Source organism: Hirundo rustica, chromosome 3 (genome assembly GCF_015227805.2).
Source record: "Hirundo rustica isolate bHirRus1 chromosome 3, bHirRus1.pri.v3, whole genome shotgun sequence".
NCBI lineage: Eukaryota > Metazoa > Chordata > Aves > Passeriformes > Hirundinidae > Hirundo > Hirundo rustica.
The window spans coordinates 87,132,718-87,158,078 of NC_053452.1; the positions used below are offsets into that span (position 1 = coordinate 87,132,718).

Consider the following 25,361-nt stretch of genomic DNA (forward strand, 5'->3'; position numbering starts at 1 on the left):
CCCAGAAGCCAATCTTCAGCCAGACCCACAAATGTATAAAAAGTAAGAAATAATCAAGGAGGCTCTCTCTCCGCCCTGACTCAGCTTGAGCTGGATCGGAGGAAGTCTCTGCCCTGCAAAAAATCTCTCGTCTCGTGTGATTGCTTTGCGTATCACAGTCACACAACATCACCAGAAATATGCAGGTAAAAAAATGTGTCAGTTAGCAAAAAGGAAAAAAATGAATTCATATTCAGAGAACATGTTAAGAGAAAGAAATCTCATCCCAAAGACAGCATGACTCCAGGGTTTCCCTGGTACTGTGGGAGCAGCAGGGAGTATACAGACGAGGAATTATCATCCTTCCCCCAGCTGTGCTCTGTCTCATCAGTGCAGGGGCTCAGCCTCACCATGGCCTGAGCTGGGCGTCACTGGTTTAACTCCAGCACCAGTGCCAGTGACTGCTGGTTCCCCTGCTCTTGTTTCAGCTCTGGAATGGCCCCACTGGAGAAGTGTGACATCCCCCACACCTCTGAGCACCTCAGAGTGGTGAGGACCTGCTGCCACCATCTCTACTCCTCAGGAACACTTAAACTCAGAACTGAGATGAATACTGGAATGGCAAATATGGTAAAAAAGACAGTAAGTCACATTTCAGAATTTTTAATAAGAAAAAAAAAGTTGTGTTCCTTATGGTATTTTCCCTTTTTAGTTTGTTAACTTGGATGATAAGACAGTAAAACATAAGTAGGACTATCCATAAATTCCTATGTTGGTAAGCATGAAGTATTTCCTTCTGCTTATTGTAAGATTTTATTTTACTAAGTATACTGGTAACAGCTGATTTTGTTGTAACTGACATCCAGCCTATTTCGCTCAATTTTCTTCTTTTTCTTGAATTCCAACTTATAGGTCACTATCAATAACCTCAGCAACAAAGACAGGGACAGAAAGGAACCATTCTCCAGGCTGCATAGTACAATAGATAAGCTTTAGGTGGAATCAAGTCAACTGGATTTTAAGAGGAAAGTCAGAGTAGCAGGAAAGAAAGACTAGCAAGGAAAATAGGAAGAAAGAACAGTTCAGACACTTCACTTGTTCTCCAGGAGATCTTTTTTCATATCATTCTGTTACAAATATTTTCCTAATGCAATAATACACTGCATAAATATATCTCTACCAATCCCAAAATAGCCTTTTAAATGTCTTTTTCCTTAAGTAAAATAAAGTTTAATAGCAATAAATTTCTCCATGGTGTGTATCAACAGGCATTTTAATATTTGAAAGCTCTGCCTCTGGCTTTTCAGTCCCTACTTCACTTACAGCATTAACCAATGATCTATTAACACAGCTAGGATTGGGTTAATGTCGTATCAAAATATACAATTCTGTTTAGATCTCAATTTAAAATATTTCACGAACACTATATCTGCTTAAAATAAATAAAAGCAGAAAACATTTTTTTTAGGCTCTTCAATATAGAAAATCGGTTTATATATTCAGCATACAGTAATCATTACAATTACAGTCATCCATATTCTGTCTTTCTGAAGAATTTCTACATACTGAGGACAAAACTGGTCCTTTACAACATTATCAAAAGACATTTTTTTGCTAGCAATAAATGTTTGTAAGATTCCGAGTAGCTAAAAACTATGCTGAAGTAATACAAATTGCAACCAAACAGGAAACACAGTAAATAGCTCACTCAAATCAGCAGAAGAGAAAACCCAACTTCACAGCAGATATTAAAATGCGTTGGATGATGTTAAAATCACAGGAGACTTCCACCTGACTTGTGCCCACTTACAACTTGTGAAATACACTCTGCTAGAATCAACCTGCTATGAGAATAATACAGCATAATATTTAGGGGCAGTCCAAATTGTACACTTAGTAAGTAGCGAACAGAGTTGGTCCCGGCAATTTTTTCAGTTTTAATTACTGAGAAATTAAAGAACAGGAGGTGGTTCCTTGCTGCAGAAACCGATCTCCCAGCAAAAATATCCTGCGGAGCAAACCAACTATTTTGTGCCCAAAGTATCGGAGGTAATAGTTTTGAGTGAAGAACTCTCCTCATGAAGACATAATGGAAGTCCAGGCATACAAAGAGGAAGGTCATTCACACAAATGGCATAATTTTGATCAGTGATGCTCCTGCGCATTCAGATGCACAGCTTGCCAGAGATACATCAGTATTTGCATGAATGTTTGTTCCAGTGAAAATATGGCACTTAACTCCTTCGGGCCTGCAATGTACCTTGAACTTTGGCTCAGACCTCTTCAGAGGTACTAAGATGAGCCAAGAGTACAGGAATGAAGTGGACACAGGCTAATAATTAAATTCCAAATGCCTAAAATATCTTATAAGCTATGATACTTTATACTGGCCAGAGCTTAGATGCTCCTGAACAGTCTGACCTTAGGGAACAATGATGTTTGACTGAAGGGAAGGGCAATTTAGAGGGGCTTGAATATAGCCTAATGTCAATCTGAGTAGGTAGAGACTTCCTTGTCAACCCCATAGCAACAAAAAAAGACATAAATTCAATCATGCAATTAATTAAAAGTGAATGGGAAATTGGAATGAGATAAAAGGAACTGTTATGCTGAAAATGAGACAATATCAACAGAATTAGAAATTTCTCATGAAAGAAGGTAAAATATTAACATTTTCACTTGGTTGTTGCAATGGCAAGGGCATTTAAATATAGTTAGACGGATGCCTATAGTAATATGATTTAGAAGCAAAAGAAACAATAAAATGAGAAGTTGAGCACAAGGAAAGTAGGAAATATGCTTAGGAGCCACATACAACTTAGAGTAGATCTGGTTTTTTTGTAACTGGCCAGCAAAATTATCAAGAAACTGCCTGTTTTGTATATAACATATTACAAGACACTCAGCCAGACACTCTTAGTTTCCTTTACATAATCTGGCAATAAATCATGTATCCTACATGTCTGGAATGTTCTGGAGCATTTCTGCCTCTTCAGGTCTAATTACTGATGTAACAAGGGCGTCATTGAGAATGAGTGTTACTGAAAACTTGCGTAAATGCAGAGTCAATGAGAAAAATGGTATTAAAATCTTGGAGAATGTTGCTTTCAGCTCCATCATGGCAGGCACTATTGAACACAAGATTTGTTTGCTCCCAAAGGTCAGTGAGCCAATCCTGATCACAGTCGTACTGTGTCCTCCATTCAACCCCCCATTCTCCATCCTCCCAAAAAAGGAGAAAAAAACCCAAAACAACAAAACACTGCAAAGCCAGGAAGTAACAAAACAAGTACTGGCCAGTTATAACAAAAGTTCAAATTAAGTATCTTTCTATCTGCTTGGTGTACCAGCCCTGACTTTAACCTGCTGATTCATTCACTTTTGTGAAAGAACATTCATAAATGTCAATATACTCTCCTTAGGTTAAACGGCTGGGTGCAGCAGGGTTCACTGACTCTTAGATAGTTCCACTCATAGAGAATCCATGCAATGATGCTCTTTTCATAAAACAAGTGTGAAAACAGAACCAAAAGAGAACCACAGGCACTTTCATACTTTGTTTAGAGGCACTATGCTTAGCATGGTAAATATTGCTAATTGGCTAGGAGATTAAATGGAAAAAAAATCTTGTGCAGTCTGCTTTCCCAGCCTAGTAGCAATAATGGTCTAAATGGATCAAGACAGGAGCAGAAGAGCAGTTTCCCAAACAAAGGCTAGGAATCTCCCTGTGCTGGTGGCACAGGCTAATACTAAAAACTGACACTTGTTTAATATACTCAGGATCAAAACTTTGTGATTAAGTCTGAAAACTGAGAGCAGTCACTCTAGGTCCAGCTGACTACAGAAACCAACGTGCCTGAATTTTATGTTTTTTTTCACCTAAAAATACAGCTTGTGTCAAAAGTGAAATATATACTGGAGGGGAGGAATTGTGGTGGGGGGCAATATATACTATCAAGGAATGTTTTTAATTTCAATTGTGTAGATAAGCCTTCTCAGAACTGGACCATTTTCAGACAGATACTACAGCTGTAGGAACAGCCCTGGCTGTCTTCAGTAACTATTTCAGATCACATAATAAATGGTGTGCTGCAAGGTAGGATGTTGGGTTAGGATGACTCCATCCTAACCTCTGGACTAGGACATTCTAGGCATCTTCTTCTCACACTGCATTCCCTGAACCTAATTCCTATCTCACTGTCTTTGTGGCAGATTTACAATAATTTATTCAATTTGCCCCCTCTAATAGCACATTGAAAACACATTCCCAGACATGTCTTAATTCAGCATCCTCCAACAAAATTTAAGGAATGGAGTGTGAAGGGAAAACCTCTGATATGCTGACCTATATAATTAGGAAATTCCAAGCTACGTAGCATAAGAATGTCATGGTAAGCATTACAGGAAAATTCAGAAAAGGCCCAAGGAAAGGACCAACTGGCCTGTCCTAGAAACTTGCCAATGTCAGATTCTTCTCTTCGCAATTAGCAAAGTTCTAGGAATGAGTGTTTCCAAAGAATATACTGAGGCCATATTTCATACCCACCTACTGATGACTGCAAGGATGATTCCACTACATGGGATTCTGTCCATCAGTAGCGATGTACACTCACGATATAGAAAAATTCTTGTCAGACTATATACACACCTTCTGTATAGGGCCTGGTGACAGGGCTGGGGAGGCATGTGCTCCCCAGGCAGGTAAACTCTGTTCCACAGAGTTGATGAGCTGACCCCAAAGCATCTGTTGGATGCCTGGCAGGGAGCTCGTGCAGAGCCAGACACTGACTAGTAAAGGATCTAACCTGTGTTCAGGCAGATTCCTTTAAGGAATAACAGAATCCATGCAATTCCTATTTAAGAAAGATAAGCCAATGACAAGGCTTGAAAGAGAGGATTCAAGTGGTGTTTTACCTTTTCACCTTTCTCTCCTTTCTGGCCTGGCAAACCAGCTACTCCTGGCAATCCTGCTTCTCCCTGATTTTAAAAGAAATAAAAAAGTCATCAAAGCAGATCTAAAATATATTTGGTTGGGTTTCCTGTCTTTGTCACAAACGCCTAACAAAGCAAATGACTCAATAAATATAGTGCAACACCCAGGAGAAGTATTAAAAGAAAACAAACATTATGTAGACTATAATTCATTCTCAAGTGAAAACATTTACACTAAATATAACGCCTAAATATAATCCTTAGTTTTACCACGGTACTTTTTTGGGTGTATATTTAAACAATTAAACCTTACTGACATTTCTAACTTTACATTAACTAATTCCAAAATGTACTGTTTCTTAACTGGGAAATACAATGTAAGTACATTTCAATACTACAAATCAGTAAGATTTTTTCATGACTGCAAAAAAACTCCACAATCCCAACCGTTTTTATATCTAACACAATTAAACAGCATGATGCATTAAAAAGCAACAGGAAAACTTTATACTTTATTTGGAAAGCAGTAGCATCTGTGTGTAGATTCTTGTTGCATCCCTGGAAGCGTATATATTTTGCTGGCATGAACAGTCACTGGTGATGAAGTTGTAGCCAGTAACCTCTCCTCATGCGGGCACTACAACAAAAAGATTTTCTGGTTTTTGGTCTGCTTTGGTTAATTGGTAAATACCATACAACCACTAGTTTTAAGTTACCTTCCATTTTAATACCCGTGTACAAACCATACATGGAAAGGGGCAACAATTTCCAAACAGAGAAAAAAGCTGTAAAATAATGAATTCTAGACATTGCGATCCTTCTGTTCTAAAATCAATACCAGTTAAACTGATATGAGTGTCCCTTGTCCCATTTCTTTCTTCCAAAATACAGGGGAATAAAGAGGAATAAAGTCCCCAAAATTAGAAGTAGTGAAGCAGAAAATGTCCATGGGGAGGGGAAAAAAAAAAAAAAAAAAAAAAAAAAAGTAATTCTCAGTCTCAACCTGTCCTCTGCCCTGCCTGTAAGTGCAAAATATAAAAGTGAGTGCTAAGAATATTTTTTTTTTTTTTCCCCTGTAGTTAAATGCTTCTGGCATACATAGTTTCGAAACAAACGAAAAAGCCCTGAAGCCATGATTTACCTGTCTGTGACTACTGAGAACAGAGCCAACCTGAAGAAATACTACAGGACAAACCAACAGAACCTGCTAACTTTCAGAAACTCTCATTAAGATGTGATGAGGGGTTTTTTTGAGCCTTTTGTCAGCAAAATTGTCATGGGATTTACTGCTCAGTGTAGAAATTTGTATCCAAGTACAAATTCCTTCCCTTAAATCACTGAAAATGTAGCTGTTATAATGGGTAAGGAAGTTGTGAAAAAATAAATCAGAATTTGTAATGCTAGTTTCAATATGAAAGTCATCAACAAGTAGTCCACTACATCTTATACCTTAAACAAAAGACATACAAATGAAACTGATGATGCTTTTAGCTACGTAGATGAATGAATGTTTAAGTAGTTAAGAAAGCCTATTGTTGAGCTTTTTGTGTTCATATATAATTAGGGTTTGTTTTGTTCTTATTTTCTTTGCTACTGTGTCATAACTGCTCAATAAATTTTATTTCCAAGCAGCCAGTGGAATCCACAGAAATTTCATTTATTCCACTTTTTCATAAGTTTATACATTCAAGAGAAAGTCTGCATTGCTATCAAGAATATACTTAGAAATATATTTCAACTATTAATCATTGTTTAAAATTGAAATTTCCCCCTGAAATTAGATCATGTTTCTTTCATGCTTCTGAGCACCAAGCAGTCTTCTGCTTCTCTGTTCTTGGGCAAATTTCTTTCTCCAATCCAGGTACACTTTCCCTTATCTCTTTGTGGATGTAATCAATCAATCCTTTTACATGCTCTGGGTATTTTTTTGCTGACTATAACCTTGGTGGTGATGGCACTGTCCACTGCCTCAGTGGAGCCTGATCTTACAGATTACTTATGACTAGCAGGCCAATAATTTAACACAATGTCTTTTTGAGGCTATTTGTGGTTTGTTATTTTTATTTAATTGGCTAGATTGAGCAAAATTATTACATCTGCAACTTCAAGTTATGTCTTCCAGTTTGCACTGATTCTTGTCTATCAAAACAAGAGGGAAAAGTGAACCCTTTAAATTAAATCAGTGTTTTTCCCTTATGTTAAACAATATAATAAACATGTGCATTCTGAAAAAAAGAGTATTTCATAGAATCATCAAAGTTGGAAGAGACCTTTAGGATCAAGTCCAACTGTCAACCTACAACTGTAACTTGCCAATTATGAAAAACCTTCCATTTTAGTGTATTAGGATAAAGAAAACTCAACACCATCCCATTTTCCTTCTCTTCCACAGTCAATCACTCTTTCATGGGCTTTGTTTATATCATCCGTAAAGCTTCACAAGATGCAACTGTTACTGAAACAGCCTCTGTTGTTTGAAACCATTCTCAAGTAATCGCAGTGAGTTGCTTCCTACTCTGCAAGGCTTCTTGAGTTATTAATTAGACATTAATCAATATTAAGAAATGCATTTAAAAAGCACTAGCAGCACCTAGTGCCTTTTGCTGATGTTCCACTCTACCATTAATTTAGGCAGCAAAAAACTGTACCATGACTCCAGATAATGGAATTCATTTTTAGAAGGTAATTAAACTATCACCTCTGTTGAATTTTTTACAAGTCTTTAGCAAGAAACAATAAAGCAGTTTCTTTTGTACTAATATTTGAATTTTAACAGATAACTTACCAAGTCTGCAGATATTTCACAACACGTATCTTCTGTTACAAGTTGTGAATTACAATAAACTGCTATGTGGTGAAGTTCGATCTATTAAGAAATACAAAAGAAATACCAGGTGTAAAAAATTACGTGTTACGGCATGCTTTTTCTTATCTTGCTGTAGGAAACTTTCTCTTTGAACCACTGCATATTTCTGAAATGCTAAACAAAGACAAATCCAAAACAATTACATGGCTCCTTATTTAAGGAACAAATTATGCAGTCTATTACTTTGATGTAAATCACATTTTAGATTCCATTTATTTTCATGTAAGTTGCAACTATCTGTATTGGTTTGCTATATTACACTGGCATTTTAGCCTTGTAGAGATCCTCTTCAAACCTTCCTTTCAGGAATGTAATTTTCCTCTGCAGGAAACTAAAATAAAGCTTTGATAAACTCTCTCCCTCATACATCTATCACTCTGGACAGACCTTTGCCTGGACAATGTCACTAAATCACCTGAAGAGCAAACATCAAAAATTCTGTATGAAAAGCATGTGTTTCAGAGACTTTGAGTGGATTGGTGAAATGAGAAGCAAGTAAAATTCTAACCAGCTATTCCTGTCCTCATATCCCTCTTTCTGCATCAGTTTTATATCCTTTTAATCTCCCTCTTGCACTTAGTATTGAGAAAAGTGAAGTGAGCATTGGTACAGGATCCACTCTGCTGCCTCCATAAGCTTTAATCCTGTAATGTTTTCCTGCAAACATGGAAATCCCAATTGACCACTTCCACTCAGAATTACCCAGCACATACCAGGCAACCAGCAGAAAAGAACCTGCTCTTTCTCCTGCATGCTGTTGGGAAATAAGGAGACTGTACACACATTTCAAACAACGTTGAACTCAAATCTTACAAAATAAAGCATGAGCTTGGTTCCATGAAATAAGAGCTCTGAGTCCAGGCCAAAGTCCTTAGTGTCCCACAAGAATGATTCCTCCTGCAACATCAGCTTGCACTTACAATGTGCTCTTTTCCTCTGGAACCCTACAGTGTACACGACATTGCTGAAGCTTTCTGATGGTCACTATAAACTCCAAGGCAGATGCTTTAAACCTGGTAGCTGCACGTCAGTGTACTTAAACTGATATTTCCTGACAATTTCAAATTACTTGCTCTGCTTTCAAATTACTTGCTTTCAAATGACTTTCCTCCCTGCATGAGGAAATAGTGGAGAGCATTCCTGGGACAGAAAATAGCACAGAATATTATGGGGTTTCCTTAGGTAATTCTTGCACCAAAGGCTGTAGGAAACACATCTCTGGCCACTTCCTATTCCCTCCCTTTTGGATAGGGGAGAGACAACTATGAACAATGTGCCTCTATTTCTTTATAGCTGAATCACTCTAGAAGACCTCAATACAGAGGTAATCCTCAACTATTCTATGTCTCTCCTTTATCAAAGACAGACAAATTGTAACAGACAACTGATACAAACCTATAAATAAATCTTACTAAAAATGAAAGAAAAAATTAAGACTGCAAGTTATCTTTAAACATCGCAATAATATATCTGTTGTAATTTGGTGGCTCTTTCTCCAAATTAAATACAGAAAAGCAGACTCCTTAAACCAGGACTGTGTTTTATGCAGTTACTTTGGCAACAGCTTTGTCTTAGCAGATGCTACAGCACTGAATAATGTTTAGAGAAAAACACTTAAGGACTTCAAATTAAGAATACACACTCAAAAATAATGACGAGGTTTGAACATTTTATCTACGTGATTCTTTACAACTGTGTTAGTAAAAGCATGGCTAAAACATTACTTCAAGTTATCTGTTTGTCTCTTTATACTACTCACATCTACAGGCTTATCATCCGCAGTACGAGAAGCAATCAGTGTCCTTCCCTGCAAGTCAATGGTGAATTTTTCATCAGTCTGCTTTCTCTCAATTAAATTACAATCCAAATAGAGGGAAATGATCCCTGACTGCACGCTAATACCAAGCTTATGCCACTGCCGATCAAACAATGGATAAATTTCTCGACTCTTAAAAGTGTAGTGCAGTATATTTCCCTGAGAGGATTTGGTCATATACTCCACCACCTTTTTTGTACCATCCAGGAGGACAGAGATCTGAAAGCAAGACAAAATAAAAGAAGTGTTTATTTAAAAGTTATAAGAAAGAAGCACATATGTAAACCATATATAAAAAAAATATTTCAACTACACACACTGGGCAAGAATTATGTTATGAAACATTCTTCTATGTAACTTGGTAAATACATATCAGATATAAATCATAACATGCATTTATATTCTTTTGCAGTCTAAACTGAACAGATTTTGCTAAATTTCTGTCATTTCTGAAAAAAAATATCAGTTATTTCAGAGCACTCTGTATTTCATATAAACTTTTGCTAAATCCGTTAATGAAACATCCCTTACTACATGTGCCGCATTACATGAGGGAAAAAAGGAGAAACTTTGAAGAAGTTTCAAGAAAAAGAAGAAAAAATAAATCAAAGATGACTCTAACCTCAGGTGTGTCATACTGATTTAAAACTTGCCATATATACCAACGCTCTTTCTTGGTATTTCGCCGTACACGGAACGTAGCAACTAGAGAGTATTCTTCAGGAAGCCCATTTGGAAATACTTGCCTGGAACAGGAGGAAGAAAAAAGATTTCTTGTTATTTGTATATAAAAAAAGCACTGCTTTAAAGGAATGAACAGAAATAATACATGGTGAAAACAAGAAGCCAAACATTTGCTCCCACCCATACACATTCATTTTAAAATACATCTTTTCACAGTTTATTGCTTATTTATTGAATAAGTTTTGTAGAGGATTTGTGGAATAATCCCCATCCATGGAGACTTTCAAAACACAGCTGGACAGGGCTCATAATAGCCTGATCTAACTTTTGAGTTGGTCCTGCCTTGAGCAGGGATTTGATCCAGTGACCTCCATGGGCAATGACTTGGACATCTTGAGCATCAGAACAGTTGGAGTTTAGCAAGCTCGAAAAAAATTAAGGAATGTATTTTAGAACAAATTATTTACTGTCATTTGATTTTGTTATTCCTTTCTTACCTAAGATGTGTCAATGTCTCAAAGAAAGTCTGACCTATATCACAGAATGCACCCAACATCACTTCCATGAATTCTGAAAAGTTCATGTTTCACAGAAAGTGAAATCTGTACCTCAACTCTATAGACTTTGGTAACCATAAAGTATACACTAATTCTGTACTAAATAGATTAGGATGGTACAATCAATTTATTTAATTTGAAGCTTCTGCATTTCAAATTATTTATTTTTTAAGAGAGAGGTGAGAAAATTAGAACCACAGATCTCTACACAATACAAGAGTAGCCAAAGTATTCACATTGCTATTTGCAATCAGTTTGCCATGCTGCAAAAAGTATTCCCTGGATCAGAGCTCAGGAAACCTGAGGACCCCCCACGCACCAGAAAAATTTCCTCCACTTTATTTCCCACAATCACGTGAAGTAAATGGCTTAGTTCTAAAAAAAATACTGATGGGATTACAATTTTATGGCAATGTGCTATAAAGCTTTTCTTAAAAATAAAACAAAATAAAGCAAAAAACAAAGGTGGGGGCAAAGAAAGAACAAAGCACTACAGCTGATTAAACAATAGCCCCACGACCCTGCTGGAAATCGTTGTACTCAGGATCTCAGGAAAAATGCCTCCTGTGCAGAGAAGCCTAAATCCAGCCAAAGAGCTTCTTTAAGGTCTAGCACCTATTTAAGTCCCTTATGTAGGAATCACACTTCTTTGGCTTATTTCCCACAGCTGGTTCCTGTTTTATCGTAGGACCAAACTGGCTGCTATCCCACATTGTTAGTGGACCCATATGCTGTTGTACTGCTATAGACATTAGAATGTCAAAAGGCAAGGCAAAAGAGAATAGGCTTGGCTGTACTTAGACCTAGATTTCATACTTTGTATTTCAAATATAGCATAAAGAATATGTTTTATGATTTAAAAAAAAAAAATACCTTCACCAGGCATGAGTGTGTGACTGCAGAACAATAAACTATCTAGAGATGGGATCAGCCCTATGATTTCCTGCACCCCAGGCAGCTAAGGAGATGGTATCTCAGGTTTTCAGCTGTAAGCTAGACAGGGTATCTGGCCGTGGGAGCATCTGATTAGCTCTCCAAAATCCATTAACTTTCCTGGCTAAGTTCCATATTGGGGACACTGGGGAATTAACATTAATGGACAAAGGACAGACAACTCCTGAAGAGAAATGATCAGAATTCTTCATCACAGGAAAGGAGGGGAGACCATGATTGTTACTGTAGGTCTGGAAGACAAGCAGAAGCAGTCTTTGGGCAAGGTGGCACTATTTTCTACACACCCACCCCCACCCATCATTCCATGGTTTTTTACTGTATGCCTTCCTAACACTTTCACAGCCATCTAGCTGTATGTCAGTATTAAGTCTTCTAAAATTGTGTTTATTTCAGAATTTTCTGAAATAAGTTTGGTTGTGTGAGTACGCATGATATAAATTTACCTTCCTTAATTGTTTATCAAACTATTCAGGAAACAAAAGAAGAGCTAAGGTACGGGTCAGCATTACAAAAACCAGCTGGAGTTCACTCTAACTTCCCTTACTTTTGAGCTGACAAAGAAAACTGTATTGAAAGAAATGGAAAAAGCAGACAAGATCAAATTAATTCCTAAGGACATTACTGATTTCAGTGAAGTCAGCTAAAGAGGCAAGATTTAAGCAGAATTGGACCAAGGATAAATTCAGTTATTTTGTGAATCAAACTTAGGCAGGCAAGTACTTCTGGTGGTCAATGGATTTAACCCTGGGCTTAAAGCAGGGACAACCTGAAAATTATATCACGTTACTGTAAGTCCTGTCTGGCTGAGTTTTGGAAGTATCTAGAATGGAAATTATTCTGCAACTCTTTGGGAAACCTGTTCCAGTATCTGGCCAACAAACAGCAAAATTTAATATGCAACTACCATATACCAGAGATATAAAATGCAGTTAAGAAGCAGTATCTTTATTTTGAGAAGAGTTATCATTGGTACCTATGTGAAGATTCCCTAGAGACCAAAAAATCATTAACAGATGCTTTGAAATATACACTTCACAGTCAACGCTTCTAGCTAGATGGTGAGCATGAAAAGGAACAAAGTAATGGGATGAAATATCCAGAAAACCAGCAGGCTATCTGCTACCATAAACAAATTCCCCAATGTTCTTGCTCCTTGAATGACTTCAAGTGACTGTGATAGAATAAAAAAGCATGCATTGAGCACTGAAGTGACTTAGATACAGATGATTAGTAAGACACTTCAGGGACATTTAAGTATTATTACCATGGTATCTTCTACTCTGTAAAATCAGTTAAAAACCCTCAAAAATATGCAAAGTACGTACATGTTTTAAAAAATAAATATATAATGACATTTGATGAGACAAATAAAAGACAAAACAGAAAAATGGACATAAAATCTCATATTGGAACAGGAGGAAAGTCAAACTAAAATTTCATGGAATACTGAACTTGAAATTCAGACATTCTTTGAATGTTTACTATACTGTTTCACCTGATCACATCTACAAACACTTAAAACCTGAGAAAACTTATGAGGTATTATGTACAGGGTGAAAACAATGAAGGAAGAGCATTAAACATTAATAAAAAATTCAAAAGCAAATTGTTCCACACGTACACAACCCAAAAAGTACTTCAACATAGAGTATTTAACTTTTTCACATGCCACAGGATAAAAACAGTAAGAAAAGGAGAGACAAAAAGGGTGAAGGAAACCTACACCAAGCTCATCTCAGTCTATAGATACACACACAGCACAAGCAGAGAACATGAGCGTAGGGTAGTAAATCATAGTGACTACACCAAAAGAGCAAGAGAGATGACAGGTTTTAAGCAAATTAAAATATTACAGAAATATGGATAGCAACCCGTAAGTGTGCAAATTTGTCTATAAAAACAAGACAAAAGAACTTTGAAATTAACACAGACAAACAAATGAGGGTATCCTTGGCATCTGATCTCTCAATCAAATGCCGTTTTGGACAACAGTGTCTGAAGAAAATTGCATCATCCGACCTGGGAGCAAAAAAGCTGAGGTCTTCATGGAAAGAACTGTTGTTCCATCCTTTTCAGTGGAGCAACAGTTAAGTTTTCCCATTCTTGTTTAAGTTCCTTACCAAACCAGACATCCTTCCCAGATGACTGCTCAAATCCTTAAGACTATTAAAAAGGTGCTCTCTTCCTCTTCTACACTCAGAACAATCATGACTGCTGTGGTTTGTGTTGAATCCAATGCTGTCCAAGCTTACTGTGTGTGATTGAAGCACAGTCAATAGCTTAGGCACCTCTAGGGACATGGGCAACATTCTGCCATCTCTACACACATCTTTGAGTCACAATGAAACTTGGGTGGGAGTTACGTGCCTGTCTGCTTAAGCCATGGTGCTACTAAGCATGCCTGGAATTTATGCCCAGACGCCAGAGGAAATCAGTTGTCCAAAACTATTTATTTTAGGTGCCATTAGGGGTTGGGTGGTGCTTGAGAGTGGGCAATTTGAATTATTCTCAGACTCAGGTGCCCAGAGTCTGATTAAATTATACTTTAGGTGGAATTTCGGCAGTTTGAGTCTCTCCCTCTGTCCATGTGGTCAGTAGTATATAATAAATAATTAAAGTTGATGAATGGAGCACTGTGTTCTCTAAGCAAAGCACACCCTTGGTGGAAACTTCTGAAAACAATAGCAGGAATTGAAGCACATGAACTGAATACAGAGGTTTGAATTTATACCACCCCGGCCTGCTGGACCGCAAATTGCAGCGTTACCATCAATAACCAGCAGGCAGATTCCCAACACTACAAGGTTTTAGACTGTACATAGATATGTTACAAATCCATACATTCAGGTGTTTCTTAATGTTTCACTGGTTGAAATGTGAGGCAGATGGATCCAGAATGGTAACAAACACACACATTCTTGTAACAACAGTGTGCCACTCTATTAAAGTATATTAATGTATATGGAGAGTTGCAAAGATGCATTCTCCATCTTTTTACTGGATCAAATGTAGCCATAATTTTTCCTAAAAACAGGTGCATATTATGACTGTACATTATGACATTACCAGGAGAGCACTTACAAGAATGTTGCAAGAACATTACCACTGTATTTGTGCATACTTCCCACTGTTTATAAAGATTAAGCATAGAATGATTTTTTGGCAAAATATTTTTTTTATTCATTCTTTTTCCTCAAAAGTTCTGGAATACGGGTACCAGTTGGAACTGCTAGCGCTAGCATACTAAAAGAAGTAATTATGAATGAATTAACTGTGTATTCACTGTGCTATAAACAGTTTTAGTTCTATCTTTGTAAAGTAGCATTGAGTTACCCATATCAAATTTAGTAAGGCAATCCTTTATTTACCTTTTGTTTTTATTTTTAAAAAAAGCACTAATGGAAAAGCAGCATCTATTTTTAAATCCTATGAACTCTAATTGTTCCATATCGAATGAGAATACACTACAGTATATGATAAACTTCCGTATTTACAAGTATCAATGAAGCCTCCAGCTTGCTGTATATCTTCCAAGAAGAGAAAGATGAGCCAACTTGCATTTCCTGAGAGTGAAGTGAGAGATGTTTAGAGTTTATGGCAAGACATATCTTTTCCAGCTGACATATACCATTACCTGGTATATGTCACTTGTAACATGACAATGTTCTAATAATTTGGTGACCAGAGCTCAAGGAGTTAGTTTAAAAAACTTTCCTGTGTTGGGTAATGATTTATTTCGTACTTCATTGATGGAGACACTGAAATGTCAACTTTTCCATGTTTGCAAAGGGTTTAAACTCAGATCTGTTATGAATAAAAAAGAAAACCTCGGGTGGACCAAATACAAAAATCTCCACATTATTATCAATATTTCTACAACAAACTGCTACATTTTTGATTCTCAGTTTTTTACCTAACTTGACTGGTATAATAGGAGAACAGGTATCAACTAACTAGAACAATTTACCAATCCCTGCCTAGAAAGTGTATTTCAAATTCTTTTCAAATAAAAGCTAAGAACAGCTGTCTTTTCTGTCAGAATAAGAAATAATTTCCTTCCCATCCATCTTCCTCAAATCACATCAAGATGCACTATAGAGTTTCATGTTACATTAGGCCTCAAGTTGTTTTCATACAACACATTATATGATGCAACTCAAGGGAAACTATTCAGACAGCTTAAGAGTTATTAATTACTTAGGGAGAGCTCAACCCACTCATGAAATGTACTGCTGAAAGCAAAGCTGCAGATTATTTTAGGATTGAGAAGAGGGATTTACCTAATATTTAATATACTTTGGCACGCCTCTGCTTTCATTTACAGAACAGGTATAGATTAGCTGACTCTTTTAATATACGGGTTGTTCAGGAATTTTTTGGAGTGAAAGTCAATTGTATTGATATCAAAATTTTTAAGGACATTTGAAAAAATAATGGTTTGAAAGAGGCACATAAATACCAAAACCATTATGCCTGTGCAAATTACTTTAACCCTAGGGTTACCAGCAGTATTCTGTACCCTTATTAACAGAAATTATTAGTGAACTCCTGGCCCTAAAGAAGTCAAAGGCCAGTCTTCCTTTAATTTTAGAGATGCCAGACTAACTATCTGCTTTCCAAGTTTAGCCTGTTTCTGTGTATTTTAAGTTTTCTGGGGAAAAAAAAACAACCAAAAAACAGCAGTAAAACAACAACACAATTAAAGACAGTAATATATAATAATATATATTGGAATTACAACAATTTTTCCTCTCTTTTTCCTAAGTAGAATTCTTCTGAATTTTGATTAAGTTTTTGGAAATTTCAGGTGAAAGAATTTTTGAATCATGCATTGTGGAAGGCAGCTTTCAGCACTTCTGATGAAGTTACATACGTGCTGGTTTGAGCAGCTTGGGGCAGAGGGATACCAGAAAGTGTCGTCCAGTTCCATGATTCAGGAAAAGCAGATGGAGAGGAAATGTTTTCCCCTGTGTGAAAGAACTAGAGACCCATGTTTTTCTTTCTTTGCTCCCCATCTCTCAATTTGTTTGTTCTCTGGTCATCTAAGCAAAAGAAACACTCTGAATGCAAGAACTGTGCTCAGCGTAAGTCGCAGCAACATCCATCTACACTGAAAATACAAAAGTAAACAAGAGAAAATAATCTATTTTGAACTCCAATCATTTCCTGTTGAGAATTATGCTCTTCCTATTTACATACCTCAATCTACTTTCCCTTTAGTAATAACATGTAAAGCTTCAGACACATGCATCCCCCATCCCTGGTTTTGTAATAAGTTTCTATTTCTGTAATTCACTGTAGGGGCTGAAGCCACCGTGCACACATGAAAACGTGGTATTATTCAGCGTGAAAATCCCAGAAACCTTCAGTGCTTTTCCTTACTTAGAGCCACACTATTAAATTGAATGCCCCTATAGAAAAATTTACTCAGGGTCTGACATTTCTCACAGGCAACACACACACAAAAAACCCAAACAAACAACAACAAAAAAAAACCCCACAAAGTTTTCTCTTTGGAGATTAACAGCAGAATCCAGAGAACTGTGGTGATCTGTCCTTTTCTTTAGTGGGTTTGATTGTCTCCAAAGATACAGTCTTTGCTAAAAATTTGAACCTAAGATGTGCTGAAGAGAATGGCAGAGATTTAAAATGTCTTCAGCTCTTTCAAGAACTACATCAAGATTTTTGGTCTTTGGAGATTATGCAGAAAAGCCACTTTTCTGTCCTAAATATCCTAAAATCAAATTGTGGATGGCAACCATCAAGAGAAGAGGATGAGAACTTAAATACTTTAAGAGGAACTCTGGATATTTCTTTTGACATCTACCCATATTTTTATTTTGACATCTTAGGAGCTGCTTCATAACTCACATGGTCCTTCTAGTTGGCTCACAGAAATGTAACAAATGCAACAGGTCTAGTTATTGGAGTAGTCTGTTATTTGTCAGACTCTGAAGTCAATGAGATATTAAATTCTTATGCTAAATATGATTATCTACAATGGAATGAAATTATTCAGCTAATCAAGAAACCTTCTGATGATGTTAATGAAAAAAAATAATGGTAACCTCTGGCAGGCAACTGACAGAGAAAATTGCTCTGCACATGTTTTATATGCTTCCTACCCCGAAACAAGACCTATTGTACAGTATTAAGCATTTGTATATTTAAGTAGTTGCTGTTGTCTGAAAAAGTAAAGAAAATTCAAACTACAGCAGACAATTTGCCTATTGGAGGCCATGAAGACAGAGAGAAAATGCACTTCATACTATGGAAAGGAGTAATTATTTGGCTTATATATCCATATAATCTTCCCTGTAGGAGGAGAAATCGAAGTATCCGTTTCTCCTCAGAAATTTGTACAGATACCTAGAGACACTGGCAGCACAATGGTCTCTTCAGTTTGGTACAGAGGAGGGTGAGTCAGCTCCAGCAGAGCTTCATGCTGAGAGACTCACACCCTTTTACTTCTCACGCTGGGGTTTTGGAAGGCACCTTGTGTGTTTCTGCATGACGTCATGCTACCCAACCCAAAAACGTTTTTTCCATAGAACACCCAATTTCTTCCTGTTTAGTCTCCCCTCATCCCCATCCCAAACTTCTGGTAGGTTTTTACAATGAACCAATGGAACAAGTAACAGCTAAGTGAACTGCTGATTACACTTGGAACAGGCTCTCCCTTTCCTTCCCGGGTTCAATCTGCCAAGTCCTAGACAACCCTGGCAGATGGTAAAGGGCACACCATCTCACAGGCCAGCATCCTCTTATGAAAATGCTGAGCGCTCACAGTGAACCTAACAGCACGGCTGGCACTGCAAAGGGAGAGCCAGGACTGCTCTTTGGAGTGCAGCTGCACCAAACTGGGGGGTGCTTTTCTTTGCTAACCCCAAATAATCGTCTGGATAACTACCCTCCTCCTCTTCAGCATGCAGGACTGCCTATAAATAAACAAGCTCATTCCTGGCTAAAGTTGCAAGCATGCTGTGCTAAGAAGCGCTTCAGAAAAACGGCACAGGCAAGACCAAAGACACTAAAGCCCACAACTCTGTTATAAATGGGTATATCTACCTGTCTTGGTTCCAGCTACCTCCCGAAAAATGAAGGTATAAGTAGTGAAGACTGAGTTTCCGACAGAAGAGATCCAAGTAAGAAAGAAGGTTAATGACACCAGATAGCAGGGTCAGGCCTGAAAAAGTAGCTGTCAGCTGCAAGAGTGAAGCTACAGGGAGAACACGCTTTTGCTTTAACACCCCCTACACACAGCATGAAGAGTTTATGCAAATTTAAGCCTGGTCTTCTGCTTACACTTAGAGGGATAATTAGATAAATAATGTGCTCTTTTACAGTAAATAAAAACTGTTAACATTCACAAATTTTAAGAGACTGACTATGGAAAAGAAATTATTAAAAACCTTATTTTCATCCTATCAGAAGACTTACTAGCATTTTCAGAAACTGGAAATTATTTTTATTAAATCTCAGGACTTAGACTGTCTAATGTCCAGTTTAAAAAAGAAACAAAAACAAACCAAAAATAATGACAAAAAAAACCCAACAAAAAACAAAGAAAAGACAAAACAAAACAAGAGAACGTATAGCTTAGCCTGCAACTCACACAATTTCTCTAATAATGAGATTTTTTTGTAAGTTACAAATTAAGTGGGGTTAAAAATAAATGCAGTTTAAAAATACCCACATTTCTATCTTATGAGTCATAACTATATTTAACAGGATGGACCAAAGACCTGTGACTTGCTAACCCTGTCACTATCAAATCCAGCTGGGGAGTGTCCAGGTATTCCCTTTGAAGTGCTAGAAGAGAAACAAAAACCAAAGCTTATAAAGAGAGATGGGGTCTTGCATTTGACTCAAGACAGAGGTGTTGAGAGGATATGTCAAGCAGTGATACAGACAAGTCAACAAACATTTTATTTACGTGAATTCACATCAAAAGAACACACCAAACCCAACTTGAAAGAACACTGAATATGACCTTTCTCAGACTGGGGAATTAGGCTACATGTCTTATATCCAAGCAAGGAAGCTTGTTATGCTAGGAATTGACAAACTTTCCTCAAAACAATGAAGGCTCCACAGCAGAAAAGCTTTGTATTAAGCCAATGCATCAACTGTAGCAACTTGAGGTTAAATCATCCATGTAATTCTTCATGCAAAATAACAGAACTCGAATGAACAATGATCATCTTTTTCAACAGTATGACTGAGATTAGAATATGTACTGCAGATGAAAATTCTAAGAACATTATATTACCTAGTGCATATATCAGACTAGAAGATGAAAAGTAGAAAAATTACAACAGGAAAGAAAATACCACTATTATCACCAATATTTTTGATTAAATAAAATTATAACATTTAAGCACGCAATGAGATGAAAAGAATATTTTGGAAGTTTTAAAAAAGGAAGTACTTAGTTCCCTCATCACCCCATTACAAAACGTGCATTTTGATGAATTCACACTCATCCTATAATTTACATGCTTGACAATGGAAATCCAGTATTATGGGAAGGTATATTCTTAAGGAAGTGAAACTATTAACACAATAGTTTATAATACAATTACAGAACCCCAGAATGGCTGAGGTTGGAAGGAACTTATGGAAGTCATCTCTCCCAACCCCTTGCTCATGCAGGATCACCTAGACCCATCTGGGTAGGGCTACACATTTATTTGTGTGTTTGAAGAAAATCAGCATAAACTTTTTAAAGTGATGTCCATTAACTGAGATCAAAAAAGTAAGGTTGCTGTAAGAAATGTACTCTTAGGCATAATATGAATTCATATGAGTAGTTCCAACTTATTTTAAGGAGAAAAAAGAAGCAAGGCTGTGCTCTAACTCTTTGATCTTTCAAGAACTCTAATTGGTTAATGAGTCATGACTTTCCTTTCCATGAAATCCTATAGCTATCTTGAATCACAAAGTGTTTTTTTAGTACTCCTTAAAACTTTCACAACAAACCAATCTTAAGCTTATGTAATTTCCTGGTAGCATAGCGTATCTATCTCCACGTACTAACAGTAATGCAATCATTTATCACTTTCTAAATTTAAAAAAAAGTTCTGTGGAAAGAAAAATAGCCAATTAAAAAAATAATTTCAAAGTTTGTGCTCCTTTTTGACTTAACAGATATATAGTGGCATTTTTTTTTTCAGATATTCAAGTCATCATATATAGCCTCATTACTGAAGTACTGCTAGAACTTACATTTTATATTAAGTCCTTTTGTAATAGATACATTTTCTTCCAGTGCCTCTGTCCATATGATTCTTCTTATTAGTTACTGTCCTTATCATATATTGTCCACAGTTCATATTAGAACATAATGTCATATGCTAAACATTCTAATTCTCAGCAATGGAGCTATTAAAAAAATAGCTCTCAGGAGCTATTAAAAAAATTCAAACAAACTACTGCAATAGAAGATTCATGTCCCAGAACCCTCTCTTTCCAAATATCACTTTTTCCTATAAAATGAGTGAGCATTATCTACTAATTCTGTACAAGTCACTGCCAGGTGTCCATGCTGAGAAAGAGCAATAATTTAATGCTGCAATTGCACATGCTATACTTCAAAGTGCATCCACCATGGAGGGTCCTCAGCGCAAGAATTGGGCTGGAATGGCACTTCTTGTTGCAAGTCCTGGCAATCAGTTCCTGTTATGGCATACGCTCCTTGTGAACACTGTTATACTTTTTGTTTAGTTCCATAGATTAATTTAAACCAGCATTTAACATTAACAAAAGAGATCATCAAGTCCAATCTAGCACCACCAACCACCCTGTCCACAATAAACTGTGTTCTCAAGTGCCATATCCATATGCTTTTGTACACTTCCAGGGAAAGGGGCTCCACCACATCCCTGGGCAGTCTGTTTCAATGCTTTACAAACCTTTCAGTGGAAAAAAAAAAAAAAATCCTAGCATTTAATCTAAGCAGAACTCTTAGCAGAGTTCACAAAGAAAACTGAGCAAAAGAGGTAAATTGAAGTTTATCAAGGACTTCAACATTAACATTATTAATACAGGTTTTTCAATAATTAGTAGTCTAATCCCTAAAATAAAAGGTACATTAATTTCCCTATGAAAATTAAAAGCACAGTGCCATATTAGGAACCATCAACAAGTTATTCAAAGCCTAAACTGTCACTCCCAATCCCAGAGTATTTTTAGGATTTATTTTTTAAATAGAATTTTGAGATACTGAAACTAGTCACACTTACTAAATCCAAAACCAACATGATCTCTTGCATGTGGTTCTGTTAATATATCAGTATCTGTACATCTTGTTTCTATAGACTGCAGTTTGTTTTTCAAGTTGAAGTTTATTAAATCATTCCAAGTTTTGAAATGAGTTTGTGGCATGACAAATATTCACTTGAGACAGGCAAGAGTGCAATCAGCAAACTCTGTACACTTAGGACTGAACTCAAATTGATACCCAAGCCTCTCAGTGAAAAACCCAGAACATGGACTATACTGTCCATTTAAAATCAAAGAAATATTTTAAAATTTTTGTCAATTTATCTCCATAAACAAAAAAAAACCCCACTTCATAGCATGATGATTAAAAACTGCAAAGACCTAACCACATAGAAATGCTAGAGGCCAAAAATCTTTCAGAACAAAATAAAAACAAATGAAAATTAGGGTAACGAAAAAAACTCCAGGCAGTTTCACTGTGAGACAGTCTATGAACTATTTTTAGATATAAAACCTAAAAAGTTGGAGGCAAGGTGGGGGAAGGGTATGATATCTCTATGACATGTTTAAACAAAAGGGCCCAGTATAAACACAGATATATCAGCACAAATGTCTTTTTTGTAGATATAACTTCAGTTAAGAGGAGAAATGCCTGACAGCAAAGTAAAGCAAACTAGATTACACAGCGTTAAATCACAAAAGCCAGAAAAAGATATGATTTATTACAGGGCTGTTTGTTGTTGTTTTTGGTGGGGGGTTTTTTTGGGTTTTTTTTCCAGTCTGCTGATAAATTACTTTTGAAGCATGTGGCACCATTGCTTCAGCTAGAAAAATTATATGCATTTTATAAAGACACTTGAATCCTCTCAGCTCAATCAGCAAAACTGATAAATGATCTTTCAGTCTCTATATACAACATAATGGGGCTACAGCCTATCCTCAGCTGTGTGCATTATGCCCAGTACATTCCACTGAATTCTATGTGGCTGCATGGTCTACGGCTGTAGATTCCCATAAATCTGGTTTTCCAAAAAATTTCATCTGTACTGATTTTGCAAGTGCACTTTTGTTCTAAGACTATCAAACACAGACCTTGTCAAAGACTTAGATCAGCATCCTCCTTGTACTCATTTTTGACAGACTTTTGCTTCAAAAAAAGGTGGCCAAGACAAACCAAGAAAACACTGGAAAGATTTTTAAAACCAGCATATTTGGCAGGGACTAAGAGGCATGTAAAATTTTCTGGAAGTTCCCCACACTTTGGCATCACTTAGGACTCCTTCAGTTAATGTACTGGTAGATTGAACAACCTTCTTCAGAATTTGTTCAGCTTTTGAACAAGGGTCATTGAGAAGCATCTAGGTAAATTTCTCCTGCTGAATCTAGAAATCAAATAACACAATAACTTTGTATTGCAGTTGCAGTATCTATGAAAATCTATGTTTTACTTTTTGCTCTCTTAAACAAGAAAAGTGAAAAATAATTTTGGCATCCATATCGGAGGGAAATAGAAAGGAATTCCCCACAGGAATATATAGCAAAAGTGAAATTGCAGAGGCTGTTGTTTCAATCGGAACACTGGGATGGTTTTCCATAGGGCAGGTTAAACCATTACAAACTGAAGGAACAATTTCAGGGTTTGGTTTAGTTAAAGGCAGTGCTGCCAGCGTTGGGGAGAGCGTATCTTGCTCCTTCCCCACTGTGACTGCTGAGATGACACAGCCACAGGGATCAGCCACCAGCCCCACTGAACAGAGAGGCTGATGGTGATGTGGAGGAAGTGAGATGAGGCTGAGAAATGGAGATGGGTGCTGTGAAAGCAAGCTCCTAATTTTATTTTCTTCCAAATAATGATTTTGGCATTTTTTTTTTTAAATTTGGATTTATTTATTGCCTGCCATGAGGCACATGGGATTCCATATGAACACTGCTGGTGTCCTGCACACTCTTGTTGTGGAGCAGTGCCCTTAAAGTACACACCTCACAAAAGCCTCTTCCCTTTTTTTGCAAGTGTTTTACAGCAAGATCATCACTAGGAAAGAAAAAGAGTCTGCTTAATCCAACAGTGTTTTACCATTTCAAGTGGCATGACACTGCCTCACTAAGTGCTCCACTGTCAGGGGAACACACTACAGATCAAAGAATTCTAATTTGTTACAGTCAGTGGCTTAATTAAAAAAGATTCAACCTCTCTGCTCCCTCACAGTGTGCTTTCAATGTAAATGCTATACATTTAAAAATGTACTCTTCCCCTCTGCCTTTACCTTTGCTTTCCCAATTCTTTCTGCATAGTAAATTACATGTTAAATTGTAGGATGATTCAAACTCTAGATGGGCATTAAAATCCATTAAAATCGCCATATAACTTGTAAATTTTCAGGTAGAAACAAGCTCAAAAATGCAGAAAGACATTCACAGTGATTATTCTTTAAAAGACGCATTGGTCTGTCATTTTACATGGTAAGAAGTCCCATTTTTCTCCTTAGCTATGAAATTAAATAATTGGTATTTATGAGGTAGATATAACATCAATTTGTTCTTTCAACAATAATCACTATATTTTCCTTCTTTTTAATTTCTAAAATAGAGCAAGTGTCAAAGTTTCTGGAAATAAACACAAAATACACTATTTCAGGATAAAAGAAAGATTGAATCACTACAGCTTCTGATCCACTACTTTAAAAGACCTGAAGAACCATCAGAATTTGTACTACATTCAGGCTCCCACACTCAGGAATCAAATTCCAAAGGCAAGGCCTTTTTCTTGAAAATACCCTACAACCAAAATACCAGACATTGCAGTCTTAACATTGTTGGCTCCAACTGCTCAAATGACCTCAAATAAATACATGATATAGTAAAGGAGAGGTGTTTTCTTGCATAACCATCTAACATTTTAACAGACCAAAGGCTAGCAGGACTGTGTGTGAGCACAGATTAAAAGCTGGTTTGAATAATTGTAACTACTGCCTCAAAACTGGGATAATACCTCACTGCCATTTTCATTCATGCTTTAAAAGTCTTCAATGATTTTTTTTTTTTTAAACCAGTTATTATAACATCTGTCTATTCTATACCATTTTTAAGAAATAGGTATGAAACTTCCTAAAATATGTCTTAAAATATTTTTCAAGAAGACTGTTGAAACTAAGTCTTCTGCTCAAAGCAAATGTCATGCACAAAAGTAAAAAAAAAAAAAAAAAAAAAAAAAAAAAAAAAAAAAAAAAAAAAAAAAAATCACACCCATGAGGACCTTCATGGAGAGCTGAAGTTTATAAAAGGAACTCAGTATTTTTTTCAGTTTGGTCTTGTCAGATACAGCCAGAGAACAGACAGCAAAGCAAACGGT

General features: G+C 36.6%; 1 protein-coding gene across 12 annotated transcripts in view; it reads right to left on the bottom strand.

Moving 5' to 3' along the window:
• The window catches only part of COL19A1 (collagen type XIX alpha 1 chain), a 188,530-nt gene that overhangs the window by 147,424 nt on the left and 15,745 nt on the right, over window positions 1-25,361 (bottom strand). For all 12 annotated transcript variants that reach the window (XM_040060807.2, XM_040060803.2, XM_040060804.2 and 9 more), the window contains 5 exons: window positions 10,216-10,339; window positions 9,537-9,812; window positions 7,697-7,777; window positions 5,423-5,548; window positions 4,894-4,956 (listed from right to left, as the gene is read on the bottom strand). In XM_040060807.2, coding sequence (XP_039916741.1) covers window positions 4,894-4,956; window positions 5,423-5,548; window positions 7,697-7,777; window positions 9,537-9,812; window positions 10,216-10,339 — 670 coding nt within the window. The remainder of the gene's footprint in view (window positions 1-4,893; window positions 4,957-5,422; window positions 5,549-7,696; window positions 7,778-9,536; window positions 9,813-10,215; window positions 10,340-25,361) is intronic.